Below are 12,015 nucleotides of genomic sequence, written 5' to 3'. Positions count from 1 at the left end.
CTACACCCCTTCCCCCTTAGTTCATCTAGTTCTTTTCCTTACCAAACTGACATTGCCTCACAGTGAATCCTATCGACAGTCCTCCTTTTAGTCAATTTGTGCCATAAATTTCTTTTTCCAATTGGATTTCCTACCATCTCATTACTTATGCAATCTACTCATTGACATTGACATTCATGATTCACTTTCATATGAGGCTATACTCCAAATACCTTTACAAGAGAACTCCATTTGCATTCTGTTAACGATTTTCCCTCTTTCAGTAATTCTTCTCTTACTATTTATTCTCACTACTTTTGTCATTGTCACTTATTTTGTTGTCCAAACAGAAAACCTAAGGTACCTTCAGTGTCTCACTCCATAAAGTAGTTCCCCCAGCATCACCTTATTAATTTGAATACATTCCATTACCCTTGTTTTGCTTTTGTGGATTTTCATCTTGTACCCAGTGAAATTTTTGATACTTTTATTTTACACAGAAAATAACAAAATGTGTAGAAGTAAGTTGTTAAAACCAGGGTATGACAACTACAACAGTTATGAGTAAATGTAAGGATATTACTAATCTATGGGACACAAAGAAACCAAACTACAAAACTTTACTTAAAAGTGATTTGATCCAAGTTGTCATGAATATCTGAACCTGTACAGAATAAATTACTGTGACATAAAAGCAGTTTATTTATAAGCAACAAGAAGACACATTACCTTCTCTCTTGCTTACAACACAGATAAACGAAAAGGTCACAGAAGTTTATTAATAAACATACAAATATTTTTTGATGAGCCGACTGTAATTATTTGATTTAACATTCTTTTACTATATCATACAGAAGCAGATAAATTGTCTTGAAATCTTTTTTTTTTTTAGGTATGATTGTCTTATAGACAGGTCTGTAATAACCTAATTACTTAACATAAGTTTGGTGTAAGTTTATCACTGAATCCAGTTTCCAGCAGTCTACAGTTTAATGGGACATGCTGCTTTATCAATGAAACTGAAGAGCATCATCCACCAAAATTACTTTTCACATCAGACAAATCTCTCCAGTGAGAAATGTAAAAGAGCAAGAACAAAAACTATTAACTATTTAGAATTACATATTCTAAGTAATGCAGTAAGACATTTTTCACACCAGTTAATTGTTCTGTAATCTGATTCAACTAGTTTTTTAAGAAATTTGTATTTATCTTTTTTCAACTGAGTTTTCAAATGTTGGGCTGAGGATTCTCCAGTTAATTTCCTTATTTTATGAGTATTGTCATAGCATTTTATTAATTTTTATATACTTTTGTGACATAAAATGAATCACAGGCAGCTTCACACAAAATTATGTTACATCAGTTTGGTAACACAAAAATAGCAGAAACAGAACACACTGCAATCATACAAGAGTCACTTTTCTCTGCTATCACATTTGAAACAGTTGCTTTCTTGTCATCAGCTTATGTTAACCTTTGGAGTATGGCTGCATTCAGTATTCCTGCTTGCTTGAGTGTGACTGCATTGTCATCCAACTGCTTACTAGGAAACGTTGTTAGGAGAGAAAAGACTTGATGCTCATATTGAGGACGAGCTCTAGATACACAGGTTAAGGGAAACAACTATTAGCATACAAAGTAAAAACAGTCGACTTCCACTAACTGAAAGTTGAAGGGCTATCATAAAAAGATCAATGATTTGAATGAAGTTTGGTCATGGAGGAATGAGAAAAAGTATATTTACCATTCATATTAACATTTCTTTTCATTTTGCAAATGGAAGGCAAATAAAATTTCAAAAGTAAACAATTATATATGCATGAACTCATCAAACGTCACTCCAAAGTCAGGAAAAAAGCTGCAGGTATTATGGGACACCTTGACAAATTCACGTTTTTTTGAAACAGTTCAAAATCAGCACCAGGGTAACATTCTTCCATACTTTATCATTGCCAGAACAGGCATCTGACCACCTTCAATGCTATCCAACACAATCACTTCTTTATATCTGAAGTGTAACATTATTCAGACGTGATGGGTTACTCTGAACTGCATAACTGTGCAGAAAAAGCAAGATTTTTCACATCTTTGCCCAGACTTAGGAGCCCCTTCTTGAACAATTCTATAGTCATCCAAATCTTTTTGTGGAGCAGTAAAACACAAAATATATTCTATAACAATGAAAATAATGAATTACTGACAATATAATGGAAATGGATAGATAAAAATCTTCTCACTAAGTGGCAACATGAGGGGGAGAGGGCGGGACAGGACACGTGATCATCAATAATAAATCTTGATAAGTGTGAGCAGGACTCTCACAACAAGGGTTCCATAAAAAATTAGTTACTTATCAGGTAGTCACAAGTCCTGGGAATCGAAAATCTCAATAATTTTGGCTTGTTATCATTACCAATAGCGGAGAAATATCTGTCCCAGGAATTAAAACACTTTCGAGAATGACAAAAAAAATATTTTGTGTGTGATATAATTACAAATTAACAACTTCTGGATTTTTTTCCTTTACTTGTACTGAGAAGCCTTGCTTTTTAACAAACTTCACAATTTTAGGGCAACTGGAACTACCCTGTAGGTTTTTGTGAATGTGTATGTGTATGTGTATGTGTATGTGTTTGTGTGTGTGTGTGTGTGTGTGTGTGTGTCCGTGTGTCCGTGTCCATCATAGGAAGTTTAAAAATTATTGGGCATACATACATTTAATAGCCACAATTAATGAGTCACAGCTAGCTAGTTCTGTCATATAACTATCAGAGATTAATGTGAAGTATGAAGACAAAGTGTCACAGAGGCTCACTTGTAAGTAAAGAGAATGTGTTTTTTAATTTATCTGTTGGATGAAAAGCTACTATTTATCCATGAAAGAGACATAGTACAACAACTGACTGGTTCTACTGCAATGCTGGGTAAGTGTGGGGGATCTATACCACGCTGAAATGAAATGATAAATTGTCCATTAACAACGGATGGTGTGAAAGATTAAAAACTTCTTGCTGTGGTGAGAGAGAATAACAGAAATGCTGAAAAATGTAAACTGGCACACATCTCTAACAAAGGCACTGAAAAATTTCAAGATCTGGCTTTCATGGATGAAACTAATAATATTATTATTTCTCTCCTACAGAGAATGTGAAGATAGATTAATAAAAGCTTGTGCAATGATAGTAACAAATTATTTTCCCTTACCTCATCAGTGAATATACAGAAAAAATCTTAACATAAAGTACAAAAATCTATCAACAGATGTGGGTGTGTATATCACCTGATAAAATGTTGTGTTAGAGTGTGACTTTGTACTGAGCACTGTAATATTTAGAATTTTGTCCAAATATATCTGTTCTTTAACTGCTATTTTTCTGCTAAAGTAAGCCTGTTGTCTTTGATAAAGCTGAGGTCCAGGGGATTTGCAGCAAGCACTCGAAGTTACAAAAATCTACTTCGTCTATTTATACTGCTCTTTTCTTATATCAGATTATCCTGTAAAATAAACTTGGAAAAGTTGAAAGTTGGTTGGCACAGTACAAATTATATTCCACAAAGCAGCCCACTGAAATAAGAAATCAAATAACAGAGGATAATTGGTAAAGGATACGTGATGATATACCTCCGCACATCACCAATTGTGTGAGAGTGGTTGAACTGCCCAACAAGTCGTGATCCATCTGCTAGCCTTATCTGAACTGTAGTAGTCGGCAGAGACTGATCTACAGCAATAACCGCTTTTGCCTGTTCTTCATTTGCTTCCCGGTCCTTCTCATCCATTGGTTTTGTTATTCCAATAGTTGCAGGAGATGGACTGCAATCACCGGCAGTATTGCTGATGTAGCACCAGGGAGAGGCAAGCATGGGGCAGGCACCACACACAATTAACACAAACCGGGGAAACAACATTTAAAACTCAAATACAGCAGTAAATGCCCACAAGGATAAAACTATTAGCGTTTCATAGCACCCAACATTAGTACATTATTAAAAAAACAACAAGGAATTAATTATTTGCTAATATATTTATAAATTAACAGTCATAATACACTAGATTTTAAATGAAGTGAACAAAGAAACACCCAAAAACGGTGTATGTCATTCTATTATGCCACCTATAAATTAATCTATAATTAGCAAAACTCAAGAACTTACTTCTAGAGGGAATATTTCCATCTAGCATATTGGAACCATGGCAGGTGAACTGTTGTTGTTTCAAACGTATCTTCAGACTGAATGATAGTGTGCAGAAGAAAAGATAAATACTGTAAATTACAATAAACTGCTGAATTTGGTTCCTAATTATATGATAGTACTTTCTTCCCAAACATCTTTATTTTAATACACAGGGTGGGTACAATTAAACTAACTGTGTTCCAACTGCTGCAGTGTGGGCATACACATCGCAGGGCACTGAAATATCATAGGTATGATCATTAATCAGTGCGCTCGCAGTGTGTGCTGAAAAAATAATAATTCAATTTTCTGCCACAAGGTGAAAATATGGTGTTGTAATCAGTCAGAATGTGGAATGTTTCCTGTTTTGACTTAAGTATCCTGTTTGTCACTTGGTGAGGTGTAAAGGGTTAAGATGGTTGAAGTTTTCCACACAAAATGCAATGGCTATTGAAGGCTGTGCACTCCTGGTAAAGCAGTTTTATCAGAATGGCAGCAATAGCAGTTCTGCATTGCAGTAATATTGCTGACACAAACAGCTGTAAAGAGGCCCATGTCAGTCAACAGGCTACAGACTATGATCAGTGATCAAGAAATTTGAAGAAACAGACGAATAAGATGGTGCGGTAGGGAAAGAGAGGTATCCATTCCCATGGCAGTTGTAGCTATAGCTGACCATGCAGCACATGCCTAAAATTCTGCAGCCAGTGCTCGAGTTATGTCATAGGAATTGTCTCTCCTCTGGTAAACCGTGCAAAAGATTTTTCGCCACATTTTACACTGCTATCCCCAAAAGATTCAGAATGTGAAGCAAATAAAAACCCCCAAATAGGTAATGTGAATTAAGAGAACTGTCCCATACTGGGTTCTACTCTGCCACATGTTGTGCAGGAACATCAACTGCACTCTGCTTCCATGACTGTGTGGTGTGGTGTGGTGTGGTGTGGTTTCACAAGCTACTTTATGATCGGTCCAGTTTGCTTCAAGGAGATGACACCTTGTGAGGCTCTAGGTGTACAGTAACATCTGCATATTATAAGGACGTCCTCGTGCAACATGTCATTCCAGCTTTGCAAGAATTCAACTGTGTCAACACCATTATTTTTAAACAATATGGGCCACGTTCACGTATCAGTTGCAAGGTCAAGGACCAGCTTTGAAAAACATCCAGTAATGACCACATCACCTCTACGTAATTTCAAGATGTGCGGCCTTCCACATCCTACAATCTAAATCCATGTGACTTCCAATTGTGGGGCTATCTGAAAGATCATGTCTATCAGGCATGTATCCAGACTTTTCTTGATCTGAAGTGGAGCTTACAATGACATGTCACTCTGATTACACCAGATATGCTGCGAGTAACTGACGACCATGCCGTGTTACAGATACAGCATGTTGCTGAGTCGAGAGACCATACTGAACACTGTGACCTTATTCTAATACACATGCCAGACCCACCCTTATCATGTGTTTGTTTGTTCCTCCCCTTTTCCTGCATCCACACCACATTCTGACTGCTTACAGTGCCATATTTTCACCTGGTGGCAGAAAGTGGAACTATTACTTTTTCAACATACTCCACAAGGGCACCGATTAAGAAACATAACTACGATATTTCACCATTCTACGATGTATTTAGTCCACACTGCTTCAGTTTAATTACAACCATCATGTACAAAAACGTTGATGAAACACCTTCAATTAAACTGACACTTGGTCAAACAAATCAAAAATTCCTAATATCTGACCACAAAAAGTGCAAACAATTAGCAAAAGAGAATATATGTAGACAAATAATCCATTCTTCCTTGAATTGTACATCTACACAGTGTCATTTTACTGAGCATCTTAGAATGGTGAATGTAAGATTACAGTGACTGTACTGCTGTGTACCCTAAGGAATGTTAACTATACTGAATTATTGAAAAACTGAACTGGGGTTCTTCACATCAACTTTACCACAAATGGGTCACTGTATTAATGACATGAACACTTTGCAAGAAATGTACAACCTCTGTTACTTTTACATTAGTACTATGAAAATATTCCATAAAGTTTCGGAATTGCGGCCAGATGACATCAATTTCTTGGCACAATATTTCCTCTGACAACCATCTACCCATTTTCAGGTGAGTTTTTTTTAATTTTTTTTTTTTTTATACCAGAGATTGCTAGTTCACATTGCTAACTTCATAACAATGACTGGCATAGCGATACATGCACAAAGGCAGCTGCTACATGAGCAACTTCTGTTGAGTTTTGCACCCTCCTGGAAGACTGGTCCATCTATGGCTCACAGACACAACCATAATTGTGATACTACATGCACTCTGTTGGAATGTGGGCTCAGAGTTAAAATTCAGATGACAAATTAATAAAATTAACTGTTTTTAGACATGTTCTTAGTCATTAAATGTTTTCTTTCTGAAGATATTAAAGAAATCACCACGTCGCACACCTTATACAGTTGGTAACTGCCATTATAATTAATCAGATCTTCCACCAAACGTATTTCCACTGATTCCTTAATAACTGAATCCCAGAAAGATTTCATTGAGTCCAAGATTTATGTGGAAGAATAATCCAGGAATGTCCCATGGAGATACAAAGTTCGGCTATGGCTGACTTACTGAATTATGAAAGGCGAGATGCACGGCGATCATTTTCAATGCACCTTCCATGCACTGTGTGCATTGTCTGACCAATGTAGGTTTTGCCACACTGACAAAGTATTTTGTTCAGCCACCCACAATCCCGGGTCATTCTTTACCGAACCGCAAAGAGCCCAAGTCTTTGTAGGTGAGTGGAAGATTACTTTGACATTACGTTTACTTAAGATTCTGGCTAATTTTGATGAAATATTGCCTGCATATGAGAGGAATGCCCTGGGCTGGACCCTTTTATTTGCACATGTGGACTGCTCCCAACCTGTCATCCATCTCCTGGAAATGAATTAACAGTGTGACCTGGGCCAAGTCAGACTGGACCTATAAGAAGTCTGGTTTGTTACAATTGAAAAGACTGAAAAAAGTAAGTTACCAGATCACAGAAGATACACTTACCGTTTTTCTTCACAAAATCCAGCTAATTACAGTGAACACACTTTTTTTGAAACGCAAGACGACAAAAAACATCCAGAAAAAAACAAGGTGGTGCCAAACTGATGATAAAAGCCTTTGTTCAACATACAGCAAATAATGCACTTTCGGATAGCAAAATGCTAGCATTAGTAATTATAAAATGTAAGTGAACATATATCTACAAAAACAATTGCATAAGGCAATTGTTGTTGTTGTGGACTTCAGTCCTAAGGTTAGTTTGATGCAGCTCTCCATGCTTCTCTATACTGTGCAAGCCTCTTCATCTCCAAATAACTACTACAATCTAGATCCATCTGAATCTGCTTACTGTATTAATCAGTTGATCTCCTGCTATGACTTTTAGCCCCCCCCCCCCCCCCCCCCCATTCCCCTCCAGTACTAAACCATGATGTCTATGAATGTGATCTATCAACTTATCCCTTCTCCTAGTCAGGCTGTGCCACAAATTTCTTTTCTGCCCAATTCTATTCAGAATCTCATTCGTTACATGATCTACCCATCTAATACTCAGCAATCTTCTGTAACGTCACATTTCAAAAGCTTCTATTCTCTTTTTGTCTAAAAATTTCAAAAGCTTTTATTCTCTTTTTGTCTAAAATGTTTACCATCCGTGTTTCACCTCCATACATGGCTACACTCCATACCAAAACTTTCATAAAGTACTTCCTGACACTCAAATCTATATTTGTTATTAACAAACTTCTCTTCTTCGAAACGCTTTTCTTGCCATTGTTAATTTATATTTTATATCCTCTCTGCTTCAGCCATCATTCATTATTTTGCTGCTGATACAGCAAAACTCATCTACTACTTTAAGTGTCTTGTTCCCAATCTAATTCCCTCAGCATCACCTGGTTTAATTAGACTACATTCCATTATTCTTGTTTTGCTTTTGTTGATGTTTATCTTATATCCTCCTTTTAAGACACTGTCCTTTCTGTTCAACTGCTCTTTCAAGTCCTTTGCCGTCTCTCACAGAATCACAATGTCACTGCCAAGCCTCCAAGTTTTTATTTCTTCTCCTTCAACCTTAATTCCCAGATCAAATTTTTCTTTTGTTTCCTTTACTGCTTGCTCAATATACATATTGAATAACATCGGTGAGAGGCTACAACCCTGTCTTACTCCCTTCCCAACCACTGCTTCCCTTTCATGTTCCTTGACTCTTATAACTGCTGTCTGATCTCTGTACAAGTTGTAAATAGCCTTTCGTTCCCTGTATTTTACATGTTATGTTCAGAATTTCAAAGAGAGTATTCCAGTCAATATTGTCAAAAGCTTTCTCTAAGTGTACAAATGCTCTAAATGTAGGTTTGTCTTTCCTTAATCTGTCTTCTGAGGGAAGTCACAGGGACAGTACTGTCTCGAGTGTTCCTACATTTCTGAGGAATCCAAACAGATCTTCCCTAATGGCTTTCTACCAGGTTCTCCATTCTTCTGTAAATAATTTTGTCAGCGTTTTGCAACTATGACCTATTAAACTCATAGTTTGGTAACATTCACACCTATCAGCGACTGATTTCTTTGGAATTGGAATCATTATGTTCTTCTAAACTCTGAGAGTGTGTCACCTGTCGCATACATCTTGCACACCAGATGAAGAGTTTTGCCATGGCTGGCTCTCCCAAAGCTGTAAGTAGTTCTGATGGAATGTCACCTACTCCTGGAGCCTTGTTTCAACTTAGGTCTTTCAGTGTTCTGTCAAATTCTTCTCGCAGCATCATGTTCCCATCTCATCTTAATGTATGTCCTCTTCTGTTTCTATAATGTTGCCTTCAAGTTCACCTCCCTTGTATAGACCTTCTATATACTCCTTCCATCTTTCAGATTTCCCTTCTTTGCTAAGGACTGGTATTCCATAAGAGCTTTTGATGTTCATATAGCTTTTTACTTTTCTTCAAAGGTCCCTTTAATTTTGCTGTAGGTGGTATCTGTCTTTCCCTTAGGGATATATGCTTACAAATCCTCGCATTTGCCCTGTAATCATTCTTGCTTACTGTATTTACTCGAATCTAAGCCGCACCTGAAACATGAGACTCGACATCAAGGAAAAAAAAAAATTTCCCGATTCTACACCGCACCTGAAATTTGAGACTCGAAATTCAAGGGGGGAGAAAAGTTTTAGGCCGCACCTCCAAATCGAAACAAAGTTGGTTCATTGTAATAGGAGACAACTTAGGTCTAATGAATGACGATACAGCTACAGCAGTTTGGTTAGAGACGTAAGCTTAGCTGTTAAGCTTTACCAGGTAGCCATTGCTATGTGTCAGGCGCTCCGTCTTATTTATACGGGTACACTTCCTTTTTCACGTGCTTCGTCTGGTTTGAATTGATTGCTTATTTTTCTTTGATCTTATAAGTGCCGTTCTGTTTGTTATAGGTGTTTACGTCACTCTAAGATGAAGATGCATTACTTTACTGTGCCATGCATTGCTTGTCGCATTCTGATAATGAGTGTTTACAGCCTGTCGCCGCTCGCGGCATGGCTTGCTTTTGTGCGTGCTATGGCCGCTTATGGTGTGGGGGGATGGGGGGTGGGGAATAACAGATAGATAGATAGATAGATAGATAGAGAGAGAGAGAGAGAGAGAGAGAGAGAGGAATCGTCTCATTAGCGAAACAATGGCAAGATACTGCTATTTGTTGTTACACTGCTGCTTTCTTTGATAATGATCAACAAGAACCAAATAATAGACTGCATATGACGAGAGTTTAGCGAAAAATTTTCTCCGTTTGAAAACCTTTGCAGACGCCTCTTTAGTACATTACATTCTGCACAGAAATTAGAGTCATTGTAGATTTAAAAATCTAGTCAATTGCCGTGCTTCATTTCTGACTGTATCACTATTACGCATAAGAATAATACGAATATAGACACGATATGTATATTCTTCCGCATTTGCTGTTGTCTCACTCTAGTTTTGTAGTTTATTAGACAGACAGAATTTAAATGAGATAGCAGCAAACACGAAAGAATATGTGGCAAAATGTTTATTTTCGTATTATTCATATGGTGACGAGAGTACTGCATGTGATTCACAATTCATAAAAGTTCCTATTAGCAACCATCTCTTCTCACAGGTAGGAAAAAGTTCAGAACATAGAGTTGCCCATATTGACAAACATCCCTAACAGTGTTGCCAGTTGGATTTTCGTAGTATATTGAAACGCTGCAACATTCGAAGATGAACAATAGGGAATTTGTATTTACTTTGATGGATAATGTATGAAAATGCAGTGGTCGAAACTCGAGGCACAGGGAACAAAAGCTCGTCTTCCAGTTTTTTTTTTTAATTTATTTACTGAAGCAGAGATTTTGGTGCCAGTATTTATCTTTGTGCCTGCAAAGCATGCCTGTGTAGCGCTACATATATTCGACAGCAGAAGACAGTTGTGGCGGCACCTACCAACATTTTTCAGAGCCTCCGCTTACTTTGCACTCGATTCTAAGCCACAGGTGGTTTTATGGATTACAAAAACCGGAAAAAAAGTGCCGCTTAGATTTGAGCAAATACGGTAGCCATTTTCTCCTTCCTGTCAATCTCACTTTTAGACATTTGTATTCTCTTTCACCTGCTTCATTTTTATATTTTCTACTTTCATCAATTAAATCCAATACATCCTGTATTATCCAAGGATTTCTACTTGGTTTTGTCTTTTTACCTACTTAATCCTCTGGTGCCTTCGCTAATTCATCTCACAAAGCTGCCCATTCATCTTCTACTGTATCCCTTCCCCTGTTCTTGTCATTGCACCCTCTGAAATTCCTAATATCATCTGGATCTTTCAATTTAACCATTGCTTTAATTTCCTAACCTTTTACAATTTCTTCTATTTCAATTTACAGTTCATAACCAATACTTTGTGGTCAGAGTTCACTTATGCTCCTGGAAAAATCTTACAATTTAAAATCTGGTTCCGAAATCTCTGTCTTCCTGTTATATAATCAATATACAAACCATCGGGTGTCTCCAGCTCTCTTCCAAGTGTACGATCTTCTTTTATGATTCATAAATCATGTGCTGGCAATAATTAAATTGATCTCTGTGCAAAATTCTACCAGGTGGATTCCTCTTTCGTTACTTCCTCCAGTCCATATTCGCCTTCTATTTTTTGTTCTCTTCCTCTTCCTATTATCGAATTCCAGGTGCCCATTTCTATTAGATTTTTGTCTCCCTTAACTATCTGAATGATTTCTTTTATCTCATCATACACTTATTCAATCTCTTTATCATCAGCAGAGACAGTTGGCATATAAATTTGCATTACTGTGGGGGGTGTGGGCTTTGTGTCTATCTTGGCTACAATAATGTGTTCACTATGCTGTTCATGGTAGCTTACCTACATTCCTAATTTTTTTATTCATTATTACAATTAAACCTACTCCTGCAATACACCCATTTGATTTTGCATTTATAGCTCTGTATTCATCTGACCACTTGCCACCAAACTTCACTAATTCCCACAATATCTAACTACAACCTACCCATTTCCCTTAAATTTTCTAACCTAACTGCCCGGTCAAGGGATCTAACATTACACATTCCGATCCACAGCACACCAGTTTTGTTTCTCCTGATGACGACATCCTCCTGAATACTCCTCCCTGGAGACCTGAATGGGGGAATATTTTACCTCGGGAATATTTTATCCAAGAGAATGCTGTCGACATTTAACCATACAGTAGATCTGCATGCTTTTGGGAAAAATTACTACTGTAGTTTCCCCTTGAAGTACCAGCACAGCAATGCCA

The 12,015-nt window shown here is 37.2% G+C and overlaps 1 protein-coding gene across 2 annotated transcripts in view; it reads right to left on the bottom strand.

Annotated features, from left to right (window-relative positions):
- Positions 1 to 657: 657 nt before the first annotated feature.
- The window catches only part of LOC126273111 (NSFL1 cofactor p47), a 60,518-nt gene continuing 49,160 nt past the window's right edge, over positions 658 to 12,015 (bottom strand). Inside the window, exons 7-8 of one of the 2 annotated variants that reach the window (XM_049976560.1) lie at positions 3,593 to 3,817; positions 658 to 1,579 (exon numbers count right to left, since the gene is read on the bottom strand). In XM_049976560.1, the coding sequence (XP_049832517.1) occupies positions 1,447 to 1,579; positions 3,593 to 3,817 (358 nt within the window). In that variant the 3' untranslated portion in view covers positions 658 to 1,446. The remainder of the gene's footprint in view (positions 1,580 to 3,592; positions 3,818 to 12,015) is intronic. The other variant, XM_049976561.1, reaches the window with a different exon arrangement.

The sequence above is a fragment of the Schistocerca gregaria genome, chromosome 5 (genome assembly GCF_023897955.1).
Source record: "Schistocerca gregaria isolate iqSchGreg1 chromosome 5, iqSchGreg1.2, whole genome shotgun sequence".
NCBI classification, from domain to species: Eukaryota; Metazoa; Arthropoda; class Insecta; order Orthoptera; family Acrididae; genus Schistocerca; species Schistocerca gregaria.
This window is presented reverse-complemented; position numbering and strand designations above follow the sequence as displayed.